This window comes from Chrysemys picta, chromosome 3, assembly GCF_011386835.1.
Source record: "Chrysemys picta bellii isolate R12L10 chromosome 3, ASM1138683v2, whole genome shotgun sequence".
NCBI lineage: Eukaryota > Metazoa > Chordata > Testudines > Emydidae > Chrysemys > Chrysemys picta.
Genome location: NC_088793.1, coordinates 150,098,503 through 150,122,536, shown reverse-complemented (window position 1 = coordinate 150,122,536; position 24,034 = coordinate 150,098,503). Strand labels below are relative to the sequence as shown.

At 45.0% G+C, this 24,034-nt stretch overlaps 1 protein-coding gene across 1 annotated transcript in view; it reads right to left on the bottom strand.

Annotated features, from left to right (window-relative positions):
* The window catches only part of DNAH8 (dynein axonemal heavy chain 8), a 595,636-nt gene that overhangs the window by 17,941 nt on the left and 553,661 nt on the right, over positions 1–24,034 (bottom strand). The window contains exons 87-89 of the mRNA XM_065589982.1: positions 8,612–8,728; positions 7,020–7,121; positions 6,295–6,455 (exon numbers count right to left, since the gene is read on the bottom strand). Coding sequence (XP_065446054.1) covers positions 6,295–6,455; positions 7,020–7,121; positions 8,612–8,728 — 380 coding nt within the window. The remainder of the gene's footprint in view (positions 1–6,294; positions 6,456–7,019; positions 7,122–8,611; positions 8,729–24,034) is intronic.

Below are 24,034 nucleotides of genomic sequence, written 5' to 3'. Positions count from 1 at the left end.
TGGAATCCAGGTTGCAGCTCTACAAATTTCAGCAACTGGGGCATCTTGAGTAATGCCATAAAAGTAGATTGAGACCAACGAGATAACACTCTAGAAGGAGGTTGAATGTTGACAGAGTCATAACATGAAATAATATACCCGGAGGTCCACCTCAAGAGTCTCTGGGTGGAGACTGTGGATACTTTGGATCTGTTCACAACTGAAACAGTCTGAGATACTTTTGGAACAGTTTGGTTCTGTACAGATAATGCCTTTCTAATATCCAAGGTATGGAGGGCATTTTCCTGCCTAGTCTCAAGTGGTTTCAGGAAAAAACTGAGAGATGACAGTCTAGTTAACATGAAATTCAGAAGACACTTTAGGTAGAAACTTAGGATGTGGTTGTAATGTGACCTTTTCTTTGAAGAACTTTGTAAAAAGGGGGATCTGTCATTAAAGCCCCAGTTCTCTGATCTGCCAGGCAGAAGTGATGGCTACCAAGAAAGCTGTTTTCCTGGATAGGTGCAGCAACAAACACGTAGCTAATGGTTCAACAGGATGTTTCTTCAGGCAATTAAGGAGAAGTTTTAAGTCCCATATTGGAGTAGGCTTTCTAATCTGTGGAAAAAGATTCATCAGCCCTCACACCCCCCCCATCCCAAGAGGGATGAATCTGATGTTATAATGATGATAGGAGGAGCCTGAACAAAAGGGACTCCCACACAAACCTTGGAGAGGTCCTTCCACCAACTGAGTGACTCCAGAACCCAACAAGTACACCTGCTTGTCCAGATGGTGTTTGTTCTGTACAAAACCTGTCCTTTGCCATCCCTGGAAGCACTGACAGTATAACTCGCATGTTGGGTTATGAAGGTACAAGCTGTCATATGACCTAATAGTTGAAGACAAATTCTTGCCAAGGTTTAAAAACTTATCTGATTCTTTTCAATGAGATTTTTTTTTAAGAACATGAACCTGTCCGTAGGTAGGTAAATCCTGGTTTTCACGGCATCCAGAGAAGCTCCTGTGAAATTTATCTGCTATACCGGTGTCAAAGTGGACTTTATGACATCGAGTTGGAGGCCTAAACTGTGGAACAGAGACCATGTCATCTGTACTGCCAACAGGACCTCTTGGTAAGACTCATCCCTGAAAAACCAATCATAGAGATAAAGGAAGACAATCATTAGTTGACACAGGTAGGCAGCAATAACCACCATGATCTTTGAGAATATCTTTGGTGCAGAGCAGAGACCAAAGCAAAGCACACGGTACTTGAAGTGATCATGGTCAATTGTAAAATGAAGATACCTCTTGTGAAAGGGATGAATTGTGACATGAAAATACACGACCTGAAGGTCAAGAGTCATAAACCAATCCCTGGAATCTAGGGAGGGAATTATAGCTGCAAGGGTCATCATCCTGAATTTCTGCTGTTTCATGCAGTTGTTTAGATGTCTGAGTTCTAATATTGGTCTCCATCCCCATTCTTTTTGAGGACTAGAAAGTACTTGGAATAGAAACCCTGACCCCTCTACTGAACTGGAACTGATTCTATGACCCCTAAGTGTGGAAGAAAGCAACTGATTGTGTGAAGGGTCCCTGAAAAGGGACGGGGGGGCGAGGGGGAAGAATGGCAATGACAAGGATGGAATAACCAGATGTTATGACCTCCAAAAACTATTTGTCAGATGGTATTCTCTCTCATGGGGGTTGGAAATGGGAAAGATAGTATCCACAGGAAGGAAGGAGGGTGGATAGTGCAGCAGTAGATTCCTGTGGAGTGGATAGTTCAGGCTCTCCACCAAGCCATCAAACTAGTGGTCCTAACAGGCTCTAGTAAAACCTAATTCACCGGGAGCACCACACATTCAGAGCTGAAGTACTGTATCTAAAATGTCCAGGAGCTTATGATGAGAGCCCTAGATCTCTTCTAGAGGGATTTGAAATGTATCCATGATACATTTCATCAGCTCCTGAAATTGTCTAAAGTCATCTGCTATGGAAGGTGTTGGTGGAACTACAGCCTCACCTGGTAAAGACAAGGAAATACTTGTGTGAGGTGTTACCTCCTTGTCAGCCCTTGCCTCCTGCTTCTCAAAGATCTCCTCCACTGGCTCTTGTTGGCAAATTGGGAGTGAGGGCTCAGAGGAATGGGTCTGCCTATGCACCCTGTGAGAGTGACTTGGCCCTCTTAGGAATTTTTGGTGGTGCATAGCCCAGGGGACCCAATAAGGCCCCTGGGGTGGCCCATAAGGCAAAGGAGGAGGCATCCACTGTTGGTCACCCCAGGTAGGTGGGAGACAAGGTCATCTGTCCTCTATTCCCTCAGAATAGGTAGGAGAATGCTGTCTTGCCTAACAGACAGGAGAACCCTGAACTGAGATCTATAAATCAGAAGATTCATTGTCAACAAATTCTGGGTGTAGGTGGGTGATAACTGTTCACCCTGAATGGTCGACATCAGGGTAGAAGGTTGTTTAAATGAAAAATGCAGTCAGTGACCGAGAAGATCTTGATGCGGAAAGATAGAAGCAGTATATAACGGAAATTCTGGCTGATCTGACACAACAAGATCCTTTGAATATCTAAACTCCTGCAGTACCAATTCATGTCCCGTGGAAGTTGGTGAGGAATAGATCTTATTCTTGGCCAGTAGATGGGTGTCTCCCAAACCCTGGCAACACCGAGAGTGTCTGTCACTAACCAGGATAGCCTCCTGGTAGGAAAGGACCATATTGTTGTTGTACAGTTGCAGCAATGGAGATATCCCTAGGACATGCAGTATTAGGCTGGGTCTACACTACCCGCCTGAATCGGCGGGCAGAAATCGACCTCTCGGGGATCGATTTATCGCGTCCCGTTGGGACGCGACAATCAATCCCCGAATCGACACTCTTACTCCACCAGCGGAGGTGGGAGTAAGCGCCGTCGACGGGAAGCCGCAGAGGTCGATTTTGCCGCCGTCCCTACAGCGGGGTAAGTCGGCTGCGATACGTCGAATTCAGCTACGCTATTCGCGTAGCTGAATTTGCGTATCTTAAATCGACCCCCCCTATAGTGTAGCCTTATGACAGCCTTGCCTCTGATTGAGTGAGCCTTAAACTGGCCATTCCTATTTCATGCTGACCAGATCATAACAATGGGAGATACAGTATGACATCTATTTTGACATCTCCCATTGTTTCTTATACACCGATTTGCTGGGCACTGCTGGGATTGCCCAGCAAATCGGTATCATAAGAAACAAAAAATTGGGTGGACTTTCTAAAGACTTTAATCTGCCCCAAAGAGAGCCCCAAGGACCTTTTTATTATGGAAAAGGGTATGCTGGCATAGAACGAAAGCAGGCCAAGTGATAAACTCATTAAGACGGAACTTGAACTTCACCTTGAAGAAAAATCTCAGATTGGTCCACAGCATGACCTTATCCATCTTTATATACTAAATTTTACAAAGTAAGTCACTAGAGCCTGATGCTCACTCACTCTGCTAGTTGGAGTTCTTTAAGAAATAGATGCACCAAGAGGAGGATAAAAATCAATGCTGGAGAGAAGTGAAAGGTTCCAGAACAGAACTATATGCAACTTAGGTCTCTCTAGGAATCCCTCTAGCAGCGTCAGAGTCAATGCTCATTTTCTGAATTCTCTTTAACTCTCCCATTACAACTCCAAAGTAGTTCTCCCCAGGACTTATTTCAGCTCTGGAGTGGAGTAAATCAAAACTCATCTTGGTGGACCATTCATCCAGTTGTAGGGGGTCTGAATGCATTGGAGCAGGAATGGAAGAGGAATATAGCTGCTTCTCTTCCAGCTCCTTTCCTTCTATAGATGTACCTGGATCAGTGGACTCTAAGGTGGTGTGCCATTCTCCCAGGATTCCTGTGATATTGGTACTATGATATACTATGGTGATGGGTCCATATAAAAATTGCAATAGTGCATATTTGTGCCTTCAGTGACTGCACAAAATGGCTAAGAATCTGCACCTTAAATTTGAGGATAAAGAAATGTGCAAAAACAATGCCCTGAACAAAAATTCTAGACAATAGTGGGTTCATACAACTATATCACATTTGAATACCAGGTGTTTAACACTTCTTAAAAATGCAAATGAAACATTTGATCAGTTTATAACAGTCCTATAAACAATGAGTAAAAAAATCTTGCAGATGACATAATTCATGACAGAATTATAGGAACTGCAGGGAAAAAATGATGATTCATTATATCTTGTTAGAGATCATACAATATTAGTTGAAGAAAATAAAAACCAAGCTGTTGCATATATTGTTTGTGAATCAAAAACTGAGTGGGTACTAAGTGATGCCAAAAAGCCACTTTTAAATAATGGAATTGCGGAAATATACAAGAGAGATGGCAACAAAGGTTACTGTTACATCAAAAAGCATATTGTAAAGAAAGTAAAAACAATGAGGAGTACTTGTTGCACCTTAGAGATTAACAAATTTATTTAGGCATAAGCTTTTGTGGGCTAAAACCCACTTCATCAGATGCATGGTGTAGAAAATACAGTAGACAGGTATAAATACACAGTACATGAAAAGATGGGAGTTGCCTTACCAAGTGGGGGGTCAGTGCTAACGAGACAATTCAATTAAGGTGGAAGAGGGTATTCTCAACAGTAGAATACCAAGGGAGGAACAATCACTTTTGTAGTGGTAATGAGGTCAATGTAATCAGGGTGGCCCATTTCAAACAGTTGACAAGAAGATGTGAGTAACAGTGGGGGAAATTAGAACGCTGCTAGCCGTCACCGTCAGCCCCCAACTAAAACCTCTCCAGCACATCATCAAGGATCTACAACCTATCATGAAGGACGATCCCTCACTCTCACAGACTTTGGGAGACAGGCCAGTCCCCGCTTACAGGCAGCCCCCCAACCTAAAGCAAATACTCACCGGCAACTACACACCGCACACCAAAAACTAACCCAGGAACCTATCCCTGCAACAAACTCTGTTGCCAACTCCGTCCTCATATCTATTCAAGGAACATCTTCATAGGACCTAACCACATCAGCCACACCATCAAGGGCTCATTCACCTGCACATCTACCAATGTGATATATACCATCATGTGCCAGCAATGCCCCTCTGCCATGTACATTGGCCAAACCGGACAGTCTCTATGCAAAAGAATAAATGGACACAAATCAAATATCAAGAATTATAACATTCAAAAACCAGTCGGAGAACACTTCGATCTCCCTGAACACTCAATAACAGACTTAAAAGTGGTAATTCTTCAACAAAATAACTTCAAAAACAGACTCCAATGAGAAACTGCAGAACTGGAATTAATTTGAAAACTGGACACCATCAAATGAGGCCTGAATAAAGACTCGGAGTGGATGGGTCACTTCAAAAACTAATTTCCCCGTACTGTTACTCACACCTTCTTGTCAACTGTTTGAAATGGGCCACCCTGATTACACTGGTCTCATTACCATTACAAAAGTGATTTTTTCCTCCCTGGGTATTCTACTGTTGAGAATAGCCCACTTCCACCTTAATTGAATTGTCTCGTTAGCATTGGCCCCCCACTTGGTAAGGTAACTCCCATCTTTTCATGTATTATGTATTTATACCTGCCTACTGTATTTTCCATTCCATGCATCTGATGAAGTGGGTTTTAGCCCAAGAAAGCTTATGCCCAAATAAATTTGTTAGTCTCTAAGATGCCACAAGTACTCCTCGTTGTTTTTGCTAATACAGACTAACACGGCTACCACTGTAAAACCTGTAAAGAAAGTGTCACCCAAAGAATTATTTGATAAAAATGTGTATAGGAGCAAAAAAAAGGTGTATGAATTGGAAGCATGGAGCAGAATGCAAACATTACCAACTTTTTATTGTTGAATTGCATGGTATCTGTCACTGTAAGTGAATGCACATATTAATATAAACATGAATAATTTTACAATACACAAGTTGGCTAATGTTAGCAGAATTCTAAAAAGACTTCTATGGCTTTCCTTCCATTGTTTTTGAAAGTAAGTGATTGCTTTAAAAAAATAAGTAAAATTGTTATCAGAGATACACCGTAAAGCTGCTAGACTACTCTCAGTCTACATGTACATTACCACAGGTTAATATTTTGAAAAAGATGTTTTTAAATTGAAAACTGTGGCTTTCAAAGAGTCCATAAAAGCTTCCTCAAGCAGTGGACTCCACACAGATCCAAGATTTTCCCTGCAAAATGTATGCTTTTACTCAAATATATTTGATAGGGCTCTGTTTTCAAAAATTGAAAGAAAAAATCCTCAGCGTCATAATGTTTGAGAACCACTTACGTGATGTCAGCATTTGGGTGAAGACCAAAGACTTCTGGGCTATCCATGGCAGGGAGGGTCTGAATGTACTCCTGATACTGATCCAGAGTTTTGCATACTGGGATTTTATATCCAGTGTAGAAACAAAATGTGCTCTCAAACATCTTTTCACTGAACCACACCTGTGCAAAATAAAGAAAAGACACACTTAGAAAAATCAAAACTTTGGATAACTTTGCCATTTCACCCAGGGATTTCACCCTTTCATTTATTTTTTTCAGTTGGGAAGTTAGAATTCTAGTTGGGCTAAAAACAGTCATTTTACTCTAAAACAAAAATAAGGCTGTGTCATTACAATGATTCCTTCAAAACTTGAGTTCAAGTTGTGTAAACTAATTTTCTTTATTAAAAAGTGTGCATACTCCTATTTTAAGAGGGCTATTCTAGAAGGAGAACCTCATGGGCTAAGAAGGATAATTTGTATACTTTACCCACAAGGCAAGGTTTGTACAAGTAGAGTGTTGAGGAGATAAAAACCCACCAGAAATAAGAGTTCTGACTCTCTAGATGATTCTCTTCATATAATATAATTGCAATATTGACTTAAATATTCACTTCATGAAATCTAACTGCAAAATCACAATATTTTTAACAATCACATTATATATCTTAGTAAAAATGAATATTGATACAGTTGTCAGATTTTCTTTATAATGACAAAGAACTGTATTTTCAAGCTCTCTTACCCTTGCAAAACAATTAAGAAGACGCTTATCATAATCATCAGTGACCCGCCCTCCATATTGTACTTCTCCAATCATGTATCGTACTGTGCTCCATGATATACCCTAGATACAAATAAAATAAAATAGTGTAGTTACAATCAATATCCACCTATGGCAGTGGTGTCCAACCAGTAGGTTGGGGGACCCCTGTAGTCTCTGAGGCTCTAAATTGTGACCCTCAAGGATGTCTGTGTTTAGAAGACAAAGTTTGGTCACAGATTTCAAATATATTCCCTGAATCATGTCCTATAATTTTTAAACTCAAGTATTAGAATTGGTCCTGTCATGACATGGAGGCTTTGCCTCCCCAAAAACCTCCCACAACCTCCTTTGCAGTCCCCAAAACAGATTTGATGTGGTTTGGAAGGCCTTTGAACAGCTGCAGTCTCTTCCTCGTTTCTCAGCCACTCTCTCACTGGCCACCTGATGCATTGCAGAATATAGCTATTCCATTACCTACTTCTGTGCACTAGGCCTTGGGAGCCTAAGGAGAACAAGATAGAAGTTTGACTTTGTCAGAACCTAAGGGAATGTTCAGCAAAGGACGTCTTCCCTCCCTGACACAGCCACCCACGGCACCCCAAGAGAGGGCAAAATAGGAGAAGTTGAGAAACAATAACCAGTTATAGCTCCTGCATACTCTGCCCCAATCTCATCACAGATTTGAACATCCTGAGGATTGCTCTTATTTGTACTGGTTATCTATAGTCCCCAAGAGACTATACACCAATTGGGGATAAGCAGAGTTCAGTGTGCTCTAACTATTCCCCCTCCCTATCCAAGAGACTGTGGAGAGGGAGGTGTAGGAAACAAATATACTGGTTCTATGCATGCGAGAGACTCCTCTGTGCTGGGGAAAATCCCTGCAGGGGGCTTGTGGGTGGTTTCACCGACTGAGCATCACAAAAGGAGCAGAGCATAGTAGAGATTCTACCCTGAACTGTTGCCCTTGATCTCTTTGAAACAATAAATTAGGCCTTAAGGATGAAAAAGTTGGACACTATGAATCAAAGGAAATATTAGAAATACTCAGCTGATGAAGTCTTAAATGGCCATTTTTAATTTTATTTTTACAAACTGAACCAATTTGACTGAAATGCAAATAACGATAGACATGTAGTTTATCTGTATAGTTTATTTTAGATAGATAGATAGATATACACACATACACTTAAAAACTGAATCAACATTAACCAGTAATTGTTCAAAGGCAGTCATATTTTAGATAGAGTGCTGAAATTGTAAGATCAAATTCTGAAGTCTTTAGCCAGGACTCCTATTGTAGTCCATGGGAATATGGGCTGAGTAAGAACTGCAGAATTTGACCTATAGTGACTGATGAGAAAACACTTAATGCTTTTTCAATTAATTTGTAATTTTTTTTCTTACAGTTTTCATGTGGATAATAGTGTCCATACTAGACTGACTGTCCTTCAGAATTGACATTTTGGCACTATTCATATGGCTGAAAGAATAAATATTCTTCACAATATAAACAGAACTATGTGAAGTAAGAAGCAATTATAGATAATGTTTACACAAATATTACTCACTTTCTTGATGTCACATTCATCTAAGTGATTCTGTATAAACTGAACACTGGCTGTAAAGTCAGCAGAGTTGAATTCATAGGGAATATTCCAACCCAAAGGGCCAAACTTGCGCCGTTCCTTAAGAATACCATTGAAAATAAATAATCAGTCTGTTTTCTTTAAATTTACTCACTATGTTGTTTCATTATTATTTCTGGTGAAGTTAAACTGGAATTAAAGATTACAGTGAATAAATGACATAGTCCAAATACCCCTTTATGCATTCCTCTGTGGCATTAATAATTAAAAATGGGTTTCAGGTGCAGCATATTGGAACAACATGTGAAAGAAAAACAACAGAAACATTTATCACTACCCATCCTAATCATCTTAATAGCCCTGGGTTTTAAAATCTCCCATGTCTCTATTGCTGGATCAGAATGATAGTTTGTTATGTTAAGGACTATACTTGGCCTAATTTTCAGACGTGATGAGCACTTGCAGTTCCCATTGACTTCAATAGATTCAGCACGTCTGCCACTCAGGATATAATCTTTCTTTTTTTCTACATATGGTCTATTTGTTAAAAGTAGTTTTAATTTTTCAGTTTCATATTATGACACTGAGTTACTCAAGTGCACTTAGGTTGTCCTTTTTGCCTTAATTCCTTCTCTGATGCCTTTTGATTTATATGCCTTTCAAAATTCTTACCACTTTTACACATGGTAAGGCTGCCCATCTACCTCCCTTATGTTATCTCAGCTCCTTCATTATTAATGTTTAAGGTTAGCATTGTATGCTTCTCTGTAAATGTAAGTGTAAAAAGAAAAATAGTTATATCTAAAATATGGAGAAATAATCCCTAGAATGAAGGCATTATAAAACACTGAACACCCTTATATCCCTCACAACCACATTTTAAACTCTTCATGTGTTGTAAGCCTATGATTTGCTGACAATGTTCTTGATATGACTCCTGGGAATCTCAGATATGTATTAGTCTGTTATTTTTATTCCTCTGTATGAACATGTACATTTGTGTCCTCCTTGTAAATGGCTGTTGCATGCTATTTTGCTCCTTCTAAAAACTGTCAAAATGCAGAAGCAAAGAAATACAAGATAAAGATGGAGTTGTGGAATACTGTACTTACATTTTTTAAAATCAGTTTCAGAGATAGCACATTTATTAGGCATCTCAAACAACAAAACTTGCCAGTTAGCAACAGTAAATGGCTAAAACCTTGGCCACGTTGAAGTCGGTGGACAAAACTCCTATTGACTTCAACATGCCAGTCACCTAATCTGTTGAAGTGTGGTCATGGTCAGAAAAATAACTATGTAAAAATTGGTACCTTACTCAACAGATCTGCTGCCTATGTGTACTGAGCATTATATATACTGACCTAACTGGAATTTTCTCTACCTGTGAAATGGATTTCTGAGAGACCACTAATCCATACTAACGGCTTCTCTTCTCTCTATAGGTGATTGACAGACAAATGACATCAATAAAATGAATTAGAAGAAAATGTTGTTAGTGCACACTGGAACCAAAAGCAATTTTCCTAGAATTAACACACTAATGGAATTGGTTAAAATAATAATCAGGTAGGTGTATGGATTACTAGTGGTAGTGAAAAATTAACTTTTTGGCAGCAAGTAGCCGTAGAGTTCATGGGCTTTGCTTAGATCAGTAGGGTCAAGACCACAAGAAAGCTTCTCTGCAACCATGCAGCTTTGCCTTTTCTCTTGATACTTTTCACAGCATTCTGAGAATGAGGGGGAAAAGAAGGGAAGGCACAGAGAACTCTGCAATTCCAAGGAACAGACTGTGTCTATTCCTAGTTGATCCCTGTTACTGTAGAAGAGAAGTAATTAGCAGTTGTGGCTTGTGTTAAATAAGCCTATTACTATAACTCCATGTATCATGCAAATCAGATGAAATACTTCTGGGATAATGCACACTGGAGTGGCTGAGCCAACCTGCTATGATTTTGAATTTCCCAAAATTCAAATATGGATTGTGCTGGGAACTGAGCATTTCTTTTCCTGTCCATTTAAAGATGGGTATCAGTTTTCTGAGTATGGCTACATTCTCAGTCCCTCATCAGTTATTGAGATAAGACCTCACCTCAAAACTGTCCAAACAGACTAGAACTGGATTCTGAAAAGTCTGTCTTGAAATGTAAACACACCAAGTAAACAGCTTCCATTTCCAATATGCTAATATAAAATATTTTTTATTCGCTGACCACCTGCCTTGCATAGACCCCCAGCTTAACAATCCTCTGAAACCTTTTCTGATACAAATTCACATAACTCTCCTGTGTACTGAGGTGAGATCCCAAATAGACTAGAATCTTAGATGGTTCTAAAATATTCTTTTGAAGATTCATGATAAACCTCAATGACCAGGACCGGCTCGAGCTTTTTTGCCGCCCCAGGCAAAAAAGCCTCCCGCTGCCCCCCCCCCTCACTCCCGGGAGTGCGGCAGGGGAGGGCACTGAGCCCGGCCGTGGGCCCGCTCTCTCCGACCGGCTGGAGCGCCAGGGGGAGGGTGGCGAGCCCGCCGCGGCTCCGCTCTCCCCGGCGGCCAAAGTGCCGGGAGGAGGGCGGAGAGCCTGGCCGGGGCCCCGCTCTCCCCGGCGGCCAGAGCGCCGGGCGGAGGGCGGCGAGCCTGCCGCAGCTCTGCTCTCCCCAGCGGCCAGAGTGCCGGGGGAAGGCGACGAACCCGCCGCGGCTCCACTCATCCCGGCGGCCAGAGCACCGGGGGAGGGCGGCGAGCCCGCCGCGGCTCCGCTCTCCCCGGCGGCCGGAGCGCCGCAGGGAGGGTGGCAAGCCCAGTCGCGGCCCCGCTCTCGGGCCGGAGTGCCGCGCTGCGCCGCCCCCCTCCAGGTGCCGCCCCAAGCACATGCTTGGTGGGCTGGTGCCTGGAGCCGGCCCTGTCAATAACTCATTTGTAACCACAATCTGAAACTTTGGAAGAGATTTATCATTCACCAGCCAATCATCTAAATCTAGAAAAATGTGAACATCCCAGGGCAGCCACTATTGCAATCAGAATCTTTGAGGAAATTTTTGAGGCTGAAAGGGAGGACAGTGTACTGAAAATTTTGGTTGTTGATCTTAACCATTGGATACTTCTGACAAATGTAGCTGTAATTATATGGAGATATGAGTATTGCACATCTGTGGATACTAAAACTTTTCTTTGCTGTACACCTTCTTTTATATACTAAAGAAATTCTGAAAAGACTTCTGTCCCTCTGATATTTATATTTAGTTCCCTTAGCTGCAAATGTTAGATGTCTAATGTTGGTATGACTGTCGGAAAACATACCAGATCTAAGAAGGAAAAAAAAAAGAAAAAGAAAAAGAAGCAAGCAGGGACACTGTCAGATGGCTGAGTAGCAGCATGCGGAAGCAACAGCTGAATCTAGAGGACACACCCAGTGGCTGTGGAAGAGGAAGCAACTGACACAGCAGGTTATACTGTCAGAAATTTGCAGGGAGACAGCATATTTATGATAAAAAGAAAGTTTATCTGCCTTATTAGATCTTGCTGCTGGCTATGTCTTTGGCTGGAAGTCTGACCCTACACATTTCAGACACATATGAAAAAATGGTCACTAACCCTGTTCTGTAACTGTTGTTGTTCAAGGAGTGTCGCACATGTCCATTCCAGTTCATGTATGTGCGTGCCCAGTGCACCAGAGTCAGAGAGTTTTTCCTTAGCAGTACCACACCCTCTGCTGCCTCATGCTGCTCCACAGTGGTATAAAGGGCAGAGCCACCCTGACCTCCATAGTTCCTACTTACTGGACAGACTGTAATATAGTGGGGAAGGAGGGTGAGTCATGGAATGGACATGGGCAACACACCTGGAAGAACAAAAGGTACAGAACAGATTAGTAACCACTTTTTCTTCTTTTGAGAGATTGCACATGCACTTCAGGTGCATCACAAGCAGTCCAATCCAGAGGTGGGATCAGATTTTAACTGAACAATGATTGAAGGACTACACATCCAAACCAGGCATCATCTCTAGACTGAGACATGGCATAATGAGATGCAAAGGTATGTACTGATGACCAACTGCAGCTCTACAAATGTCCTACCACTCTGTCAGAGTGGCGTTGGCAACGTCGTAGCACAAATATATGCAGGAGGAAATCCATGATGAAATTCTCTGAGTTGAGACGGGAATATCTTTCGCCCTGTCCGCGGCTGCCATGAACAATTGTGAGGATGACCTAAACGGGTTAGTCCTGTCCAAGTAAAAAGCTAAGGCTCTCCTGACATCCCAGGTATGGAGCGTCTCCTCATCTTTATGAGCATGGGGCTTAGAAAAGAAAGTTGGTAAGTATATTGCCTGATTGATGTGGAAGTGAGACACTACTTAAGTCAGAAATTTTGGATGTAGGAATAAATATAAAAAGCAACAGAGGGTCCTGTGGCACCTTTAAGACTAACAGAAGTATTGGGAGCATAAGCTTTCGTGGGTAAGTCCCTTACTTGCATCTGAAGAAGTGAGGTTCTTACCCACGAAAGCTTATGTTCCCAATACTTCTGTTAGTCTTAAAGGTGCCACAGGACCCTCTGTTGCTTTTTACAGATTCAGATTAACACGGCTACCCCTCTGATACAGGAGTAAATATACTTTGTCCTTGTAAAAGACTGTATAATGGGGTCAGCTATCAGGGCTCACAATTCTACTCCTCCTCACAGAGGTGATCACTACCAAAAAGGCTACTTTCATTGAAAGATGAAGCAACTATCAGTTATCCTGTGGTTCAAAGGGTGGAGCCAGCAGCCTTGTTAATACCAGATTTAAGTCCCAAGGGGAGATAGGATCCAATACTTGGGGAAATAACCCCAGACTCCCCAAGAACCTGAGTGATATTGGATTGGAGAGGACTGAGTGATTAGCAATTAGAGGGTGGAAAGTGGAGATAGCTTCTAAATGAATGAAAACTGATGGAACTAAGGGAAGGATGTTGCTATTTCAGGTGGAATAAATAGTTCAGAACATGCTGTATAGAAGACCAGACTGGTGAAACACCTTTTTGATGAGCCCACAAGTTCCAGTTCAATAGTAAGTGTACCTAGTAGAAGGTTTTCTTCTATTCATAAGGACATTTTGTGCATCCCTTGAACAGGCCTCTTTCATGTCCCTCAACCAATTCGGAAACTCTGCTGGATACCAAGGGTGAAAACTCCTCAACAATGGAAAGTGATGCCTCCTATCTCAGGACCGAGACACATATCAGCAATCTCTGATTCTGAAGATGAGCCTGAGTCACTTGACCTGGGATGTGTAGTAATGTTTGGTGCTGAGGACTGCTGTTGAGACTCTAGAGATGACAGTATCAAGGGGAGCACACTGGGTTCGCCTCTGGATGGCACTGGGCAAGGAGGTGCAGGAGTATCCAAAGCTGGCTATGGTACCAGAAGATGGCCTCTACCTGTATGTAGATATGATGCAGACTGAGTGTTTGTTGGTACCAGGCGAGATGTCTCTTACCGCTGGAGATGCTGATACTCAGAGGCAGCATATGCCTCTGGGGTTGTTGGTACTGAGAGGTCCCCCGTATGCTGCTGTTGCATTAAAAGTGTTGATACTGCAGAATGGGTTGGTCTGCTAGCAGTAGTCAGTCTCAATCGAAGAGGCACAGATGCTGGAATTGATGATCCTGCCTGAAATCCAGTGGCACCCAGGAATGGCTCTTCTCTGAAGATACTCTACCCTGCTTCCCAGACTGTTTACTGGTTGACAGTACTAGGAACCTTGATAGCTTAGAGGATGAGTCCTTCAAAGTACCCTGCTATTTCTTTTTGGTACCAGGGAAAGAGAGTGGCAATGCCTGGAGGGGCACTTCTATCTGAAGCAGATGTGGTCGGTGCCTGCCTCGAGCAGGAAAGATATGATGGTGGACACAAGGCAGCTTCTTGGAGAAGGTGACATAGCCTCAGCTCCCTAGCCTTTTTAGGCCAGGGCTTACAGATTTGGCATCGGTCTTGGACATGACCCTCGCCAAGGCACTTTAGACACTGAGAATGAGGTCACTCACCGGCATGGATTTCCTGCAGCCAGTGCAAGGCTTAAAGCTAGGAAACCAAGGCATTCCCTGGTACCAGGCATTGGCACCCAGAACAAGTGGGAACTGGTAGTCCACTAAATTATGAAAAACAACCAAAATTGAAACTTACACTAAGCTATGAACAAGTCCCAAACTATATAAAAGAGAAGAACAATGTTACCAAAAGGGAGAACAGTAGCAAAAGCAAGCTACCATGTTCTGACCTCCGACTACAGGTGGTAAGAAGGAACTGAGTGGGTTGGGGCAGTTCTGCCATTTATACATTGCACAGCATCATGAGGCACCACCTTGACAGGTACTGCTAAGGGAAAAATCTCCAACTCTGGTGCACTGGGCATGCAAACACTTGAAGTGGAATGGACATGTACAATCACGCGAAGAAGAACTTCTGTTTCTTGTAGCTGATCAGTGAAGACAGAGCTGTCAGTAAATGTCTTCATATTTTTCCTCTGATTTTTCAGGGATGGTTTCCTGGCATTTGGGGGAACAGGGAGAAGTAGGCGCACCTAAAAAGAACTATACATCAATATCTGCTTCTCACTGAAGCATAGTAGAAACTGGTTCTAGTGTGCATTAAATAACACAGACCCCCTGTAGCAGGAGACTTTTCTTTCTTCTGGTTCATGTGTCTGCCTGTAAATTCAAGTGTGGAGTAAAAAGGAGGCCTTAGTATTGATTGCTAGCTACACACGACAAATAAATGTTTATCTCACTTTAATCACATTTACACAGCAAAGCCAAAGTAACTATGGGAGAATTCTTAGGGGAGGGATGGGACTTCCTCTTCCGCTGCACGGGCTGCACCCAGGGCTGGGTAAGACTCACCTCTTTGAACCTCCCCTGGCTGCAGGAAGCTCTGCAACCTCCCCTCCCCCCGCTTCCTGTTCCCATTGCAGCCGCAGGGGGAGGAATCACTGCCAGAGGAGCTGCGCCCCTATCCACTCAACCTCCGTGCACCTGGACTGAAAGAAAGGGCACCAAAATACAAGTTCGCCCAGGGCACCATTTTCCCTAAGGCCGGCCCAGCTGCCCATTGTAGTCAGTATAAAAGAACTAGTCCTAGGGGATTAGATTACAAAGGCAATTTGTTAAAATACATCAAGCTTTCACCTTCATGTCACTAATATGAATTTGACCTTAGATCACTTGTGACAAAAAGAAGTTAGCCTATGTAACAAACTGGTAGTCTCAGATTAGCTTATAGTGGACAGGTATTCACCCTGCAAAAAACTATGGTCTACATTGTCAACAAGAATGCTGATTTTTGTCAATCTCAGATAGGAAATTATGGATTTTGCCACACTCCTAGAGATGGTCCCTCTGAGGTCAGGGCTGAGATACGCTGCAAAGTGATTTGCATTGCCACTGCTCAAACTGATGTAATGTACATGGTGAGAGGCCTTGATGAAGGTATAAATTACACCAATTTAAACTAATTCTTGTCTCCCTTGGATTTAGATTCACCTCTAAATGTGACTACAGTGATGTTTAGAATAGAAAATTATGTCATAACCTCTGAGGCAAAGTTCCAGGTTCCAAAACAATCAACTCCTCAAACGTGTAAATGAATGAGGATGGGGCAGAGAAGAAAATTGCAGCAAAGAGAAAGGACAATTCCAGGGTTACAAATCACAAGATTTCAGATTAAGTAGAGTATTGATTTTGAGCAGAACCTAAACAGAGCTCAGTAAGAACTTTCTCTTTCTAACAGTTGAGTCTTTTAGAGCTTAAAGGGAAATAAGACATTTCTTTTCTGCTAGCAATTTCTCTCTGAATTCAATACTCATGGACTAATGCACCCCACCTGTGGAATTCAGAGGTGGCCCAATATTGTGCTGGAGGCTCCAGGACTAAGCTCTGCTCTTCAGTTCAGGCCACCAGAAGAGTTCTTCCACAGCTATAGAAACACTCCAGCACCAATTATTAGCATTAAAACAACTTGATATAATGTATTAAATTACCCTTATGATAATTTCTCCCTTTAGAGAAGAACCCCTTTAGAGAAAATTTTCAATTTATAGTCATGTTATTTACAAGACTACCAGAGTGGACTGAATTTGAAGAGAGGCTGCTAACAGAAAGAAAATTATCAGCTAAGGAATTTCTAATTCTGTTACAGTTTCTCTCCTCACTCATTACTCAAGGGAAATAGTGAGCAGTGAATCCCAGAAGTAGGGAGGAAATGTATAAGCAGAGTTTAATTATTATAGTAGAATAATATGCAGCAATGGAAGTTTCTCCCATATAAAACAAGAGCTTTATAAACTAAGACACTACGTGGGAACCAACCCAGTAGCATTTTCCTACCAAAGGATGCCATTGCAGAGGAATGGAAACTTACTTTGCAAGTATTCCTCAGATGAGGCTCATACACTTTCCCACTAGTGCCTCTGTGAATAGTTTCCCAGATGCCTGGCATGCCAACTGGTGCTGGGTTTTTACATCTTGCCTGCAGCAATCTTGAGGCCCTAAGACCATGCCATTTTGGAATGAGATGAACATATGTACTCCACAAAAAGCACAGGAGTACTTGTGGCACCTTAGAGACTAACAAATTTATTAGAACATAAGTTTTCATGGGCTACAGCCCACTTCTTCGGATGCATATAGAGTGGAACATATATTGAGATATATATACACACATACAGAGAGCATGAACTGGTGGGAGTTGTCTTACCAACTTTGAGAGGTCAATTAAGTAAGAGATAAAAACTTTTGAAGTGATAATCAAGATAGCCCAGTACAGACAGTTTGATAAGAAGTGTGAGAATACTTACAAGGGGAGTGTAGTGAGTCGGTGTGGCTCCCCTCCTGCCCAGAAGAGGGAGCCCACGTGCAGGCACCAGAGTGGGTGGGACCACCACCGCCTGTCCCCGCCCCCCGGAAGTCAAGGGGCGGGACAGGAAGTATAAAGGCCGGCCGCCAGAGCTCAGTCGGCGGCCAGCCACCACAGGGAGCAGACGTGCGGCCGGGAGTTCCCGGCCAGGAGACCGTCGAAGACCGAGGCCTGGACCCTAGCTGGCCCGAGCTACCCCGGGCCAGCTACGAGGAGGAGCCGCCGGAGCCCGTTCACGCCCGCTACTGGGAGAATCCCTGGGAACCGCACCCCACTAACCCTGAGGGTGAGACTGGACCCGAACCCCTTCGCCCCTGCTGCTATCCAGAGGAGCCGCCTGAGGACCATTGGCCGGACTTCCCGGCAGAGCTACCAGACTTGCCGCCGAGCCCGGGCAGAGAGGAGCCCATGCAGGTGGACTGGCCCGATCCCGGCGCTACGAACGAGGTAGGCTCTGAGGGGGATCACGGAAGTAGCCCGGGGGTAGCCGACCCCGGTCCGGCTGCTACTGAGTGTGAGCCTATGTCAGTGTGTTGTGGTCTGGATACCCCACTGACCAGCAGCGGCAGCAACCGCTGTTAGGGCCCCGGGCTGGAACGCAGTGGAGTGGGTGGGTCTGCGTTCCCCCCCTGCCACCCTCCGCACGGGTGGCAGGCTTCCCCCTCACCCAACGCTCGGCTACAGAAAGCCTAGGCGTACCTTATTTGAACTATTTGCTCGCTCAGCCCCTGCAACAAGGGCCTGAGCCTACTGTGTTTGCCCCGCCCTGATCCAGGGCCTGGGCTCTGAACTATTTGCTCGCTCAGCCCCTGCAACAAGGGCCTGAGCCTACTGTGTTTGCCCCGCCCTGATCCAGGGCCTGGGCTTTGAACTATTTGCTCGCTCAGCCCCTGCAACAAGGGCCTGAGTCTAACTGTGTTTGCCCCGCCCTGATCCAGGGCCTGGGCTCTGAACTATTTGCTCGCTCAGCCCCTGCAAACAAGGGCCTGAGCTAACTGTGTTTGCCCCGCCCTGATCCAGGGCCTGGGCTTTGAACTATTTGCCCGCTCAGCCCCAGCAAGCTAGGGTCTGAGCTAACTGTGTTTGCCCCGCCCTGATCCAGGGCCCGGGCTTTGAACTATTTGCTCGCTCAGCCCCTGCAACAAGGGCCTGAGTCTAACTGTGTTTGCCCCGCCCTGATCCAGGGCCTGGGCTCTGAACTATTTGCTCGCTCAGCCCCTGCAAACAAGGGCCTGAGCTAACTGTGTTTGCCCCGCCCTGATCCAGGGCCCGGGCTTTGAACTATTTGCCCGCTCAGCCCCAGCAAGCTAGGGTCTGAGCTAACTGTGTTTGCCCCGCCCTGATCCAGGGCCTGGGCTCCTAAGCTTTAACTGTGGTTGCTCCGACTCTGCACCAAAGAGCCGGAGTTTCGGGACTAACTGACTGCGTGTTCCCACAGTAGTGAGTCGGTGTGGCTCCCCTCCTGCCCGGAAGGGTCGAGCCCCGGCTAGGACCTACTACAGGGAGATAGATTCAATGTTTGTAATGGCTCAGCCATTCCCAGTCCTTATTCAATCCTGAGTTGATTGTATCTAGTTTGCATATCAATTCCAGCTCAGCAGTCTCTCGTTGGAGTCTGTTTTTGAAGTTTTTCTGTTCATATGCTTGAGATATATCTTTAGAGCTCTAGGAATGCCCATTTATGCCACAACCTTCCAAGAGTTAGAAAGCAATGATGGGAGAACTATTTCCCAGGAATTGCAGAAAGAGGAACTTATCTTGAACTGAAAAGTTTCTGGAACTACAAGAATAACCTTTTCCACACGACAAAGGCAGTGTTGATGGTTGTATGGACATAAGAACTAATTCCAAAACTTGCCTTTCGGAAGTCATGGTAACCAGAAAGGCCAGCCACAGGGTTGTCTAATTGGTCGATGTGATTAAACTTAACACATGACACTTATATAGAGGATCTAATTTGCCTGGCTACAATATGCTGCTATGGCTGGTACCCACATTTCTACAGTGCTTGGTTACAGGATTCCAGCCAAATCTCCTGTAGAACTCTAGTGTAGCTGAGATTACCAGACCTTTGGGATTATTATAATATTTCTATCACAATAGTATCTAGAGGTCCCCATTGTGCTGGGCACAGCACAAAGAGGCAGTCTCTGCCCCAAAGACCTTTCTGTTTCCACTCACACTAGAAATGTAAATTTGATCAGATCAGTAAATGAAATTTCCTGGTTGAGTTCTGTCTGGATACCAAACTGTATCAGAGGTTAACGGAGAATCCATGCTGTTAACTGTAGGTGTTCCCGGTCTGATGAAGGAGTCCATGCTCCAAGAGGTCTGGTGTTTTCTGCAGATAATGTGGCATCCTTGGCTATCTAACAAGTACTAAAGGCCATCTGGGCCAGTGAAGGATTAGGAGGAGGACCACAAACTCTCCCGTTTACTCTCTTCTGTGTCCTTTCGATGAGCTGTCTTGAAAGGCTGTAAATTCTTCTGTATCCAGGAAATTATTTCCACTGCCATGAGAAGCTTTGACCTCTGGTACACCCTGGTTTCAGAAGGGATATAAACAGTCATGCCTCTGCAAGTACCATAATTGCTCACTACATGGTTTCTTGCACTTTCCATTGATGCAGATGGTACTGGTTACTATCACAGAGAGGATACTGGACTCAGTGGAACCATTGGTCCAAATCCATATGGTCATGTTTGTGGATTTTGCTTTCTCCCTCTGCTCCCTTAAGATACACCCTGACAGAGGTGTTGAAATGAACTGAAAGGATGTGTACAATGAGATTTTGGAAATTTGTCTTCCATGGATGCTTGCTTCCACAGTGAGTATGCAAGGATCTAGAGTCAAAGTTGGATTTTTTTTAACTTACCTACCTAAAAAGAGGCATTGGATGTTATCCAAGAATGACACATAATTTTGCATTGCATCAAGTTCATGGTTCTACGTCCTCAGAAGTAATTTTAGCAGGTGCATTTTGAGAAACCCACTTGGAGCAGACGAAACTGAAGCATGGCACCAGCAATCCTATCCACTGTAAATAATTGGCTAGTGATGTCCTCTCAGGAAATGATTGATGTAATGAAGGTTTTGATCTTTGCAAATCTTCATCATAATGGTAAAATTACAGCCAGATCTATGCCTATTTTGATATCTGGGTGAACAATTCTTCATATTGGAATAAAAAACTCTTGATTTTGAAGAAGTGGTGGCTATGAATCCTTTCCAGCAGCTGTTCATTTATGAAGATGTCTTTTTCTCTGGACAGCGTACTGATTGGCATGTTATCTATGCATGGGTGTAGATGTGTAACATGAAACCAGTGCCTTGCTGTGACACCACCAGCCACTTAAGTTTCTTGGTGCAAAGAGTGCACCAGAAGGCAGACTCTTACACAGCAGTAGGGTGCTCTTCTACACAAATGCTCTTTGTCTTTGTCATGCTGAGGATTTTTTTTGGTTTGGTGGAAAATATGCTTATGTTTTTTTGGAAGCATCTGCTCCAGGTTTTTCCCTCTGCCAGTGTAAAAGACGGTTACTCACCGTTGTAACTGTTGTTCTTCGAGATGTGTTGCTCATATCCATTCCATTAGGTGTGTGCGCGCCGCGTGCACGATCGTCGGAAGATTTTTACCCTAGCAACACCGGCGGGTCGGCTGTGGAGCCCCCTAGAGTGGCGCCTTCATGGCGCTGAATATATACCCCAGCCGACCCGGCGCCCCCTCAGTTCCTTCTTGCCGGCTACTCCGACAGTGGGGACGGGGGGCGGGTTTGGAATGGATATGAGCAACACATCTCGAAGAACAACAGTTACAACGGTGAGTAACCGTCTTTTCTTCTTCGAGTGCTTGCTCATATCCATTCCATTAGGTGACTCCCAAGCCCAACTTAGGTGGTGGGGTCGGAGTGAGACATTGCTGTGTGCAAAACCGCTGATCCGAAGGCAGCATCGTCCCTGGACTGCTGCACTAGTGCATAGTGTTCTGTAAACGTGTGGACTGATGACCAAACCGCCGCTCTACAAATGTCCTGGATCGGAACTTGCGCCAGGAAAGCCGTCGAGGAAGCTTGGGCCCTCGTGGAGTGAGCGGTGAGGTGCGGTGCTGAGACACCTGCCAGGTCATAGCAAGTCCGGATGCAAGACGTAATCCATGAGGATAGGCGTTGTGAGGAGACCGGTGAACCTTTCATTCGGTCGGCCACTGCGACGAAGAGTTGCGTCGTCTTTCTAAAGTGCCTTGTGCGGTCAATATAGAAGGCCAGGGCCCTGCGTACGTCCAGAGAATGCAAACGTTGATCCTGGCGAGTGGCATGTGGTTTAGGATGAAAGACCGGGAGAAATATATCCTGGTTGATATGAAAAGGAGAAACCACCTTAGGGAGAAAGGCAGGATGTGGACGAAGCTGCACTTTATCCTTATGAAAAACTGTGTAAGGGGGCTCAGATGTAAGCGCCCTGAGTTCAGAAACGCGCCTTGCTGAGGTGATGGCTACGAGGAAGGCTGTCTTCCAGGATAGGTACAGAAGTGAACAGGTGGCCAGTGGCTCGAATGGAGGACCTGTGAGCTTGGAGAGAACCAGGTTGAGGTCCCACGTCGGAACGGGCTGACGTTGCTGTGGGTACATCCGGTCTAAGCCCTTGAGGAATCTAACGACCATCGGGTTAGAGAATACCGAAGACGCGAGTTCCCCTGGGTGAAAGGCCGATATAGCGGCCAGGTGAACTCTAATTGAAGATATCGCCAACCCCTGCTGTTTTAGGGAGAGGAGATATTCCAAAATGAGAGGAATAGGTGCCTGCAACGGGGACGTGGCTCGTTGTTCGCACCAACAGGAGAACCGCTTCCACTTGACCAGGTACGTGGTGCGTGTTGAGGGCTTCCTACTGCTCAGCAGAATCTGTTGAACAGAGTGCGAGCATTGCTGCTCTGCCTGGGTGAACCATGGAGCAGCCACGCCGTGAGGTGGAGTGATTGCAGGTCGGGGTGACGCAGGCGGCCGTGGTCCTGAGAGATGAGATCCGGGCATAATGGAAGCGGGATCGGTGTCCGAACCGAGAGCTCCAACAGCGCGGTGTACCAATGTTGTCTCGGCCACGCTGGGGCGATCAGAATCACCTGTGCCTGGTCTCTGCGCAATTTGAGCAGTACCTTGTGGACCAGAGGAAACGGAGGGAAGGCATAAAACAGGTGGTCTTTCCAGGGAAGGAGAAACGCATCTGAGAGGGGGCCCGGAGCTCGACCTTGCAGGGAGCAGAACACGTGGCACTTCCTGTTGTCTCGAGATGCAAGCAGGTCTATCTGGGGAAATCCCCACCTCTGGAAAACGGAATAGATGATGTCCGGACGGATAGACCACTCGTGTGTTTGAAAGGACCTGCTGAGTCGGTCCGCCAGAGTGTTCTGGACTCCAGGGAGGAACGATGCCTTGAGATGGATTGAGTGGGCGATGCAGAAGTCCCACAGGCGAATGGCCTCTTGGCATAGAATTGACGAACGTGCTCCTCCTTGCTTGTTGATGTAAAACATGGCCGTGGTGTTGTCGATGAGAACTAGCACACAGCGGCCACGTAGGAGGTTGAGAAATGCCTGGCACGCCAGGCGCACCGCCATCAGTTCCCGAACATTGATGTGCAGGGCTAGCTGAGGTGCAGTCCACAGGCCCTGGGTATGGTGTTCGTTGAGATGGGCGCCCCAACCCAGAGATGAAGCATCTGTGACCAGGTGCAGAGAGGGTTGTGGGGCGTGAAACGGCATCCCCTCGCAAACCACATTGCGATCTAGCCACCAGGTGAGGGAGGTCAGGACCGAGTTCGGGACCGTGACCACCATGTTCAGGCTGTCCCGATGTGGGCGGTATATTGATGACACCCAGGTCTGGAGTGGGCGAAGCCGAAGTCTGGCATGCCTGGTTACGTACGTGCAGGAAGCCATGTGACCCAGCAGGGTAAGGCACGACCTCACCGTGGTAGTTGGGAAGGCCTTGAGTCCTTGAATGAGGCTCGTGATGGTGCAAAAGCGGTTGCCTGGCAGGATGGCTTGTGCACGCCTGGAGTCTAGAACTGCGCCGATGAATTCTATTCTCTGGGTAGGTTCTAGAGTGGATTTGTCCTTGTTGAGTAGGATGCCCAACTTGTTGAATGTGTGCACTATTATGTGGACGTGAGCTCGAACTTGCTCTTTGGTGCGACCGCGTACCAACCAGTCGTCTAGGTACGGGAACACCTGTATCCCTTGCCGACGAAGGTACGCTGCCACGACAGCCATACATTTCGTGAATACCCTTGGGGCCGAGGATAGGCCGAAGGGAAGGACTGCAAATTGGTAGTGCACCTTGCTTACCACTAACCGCAGGAAGCGTCTGTGAGGCGGGTAAATTGCGATGTGAAAGTATGCATCTTTCATGTCGAGGGCGGCGAACCAGTCTCCAGGATCGAGGGAAGGGATAATGGTCCCCAAAGAGACCATGCGGAACTTCAACTTTACTACGAATTTGTTGAGTCCG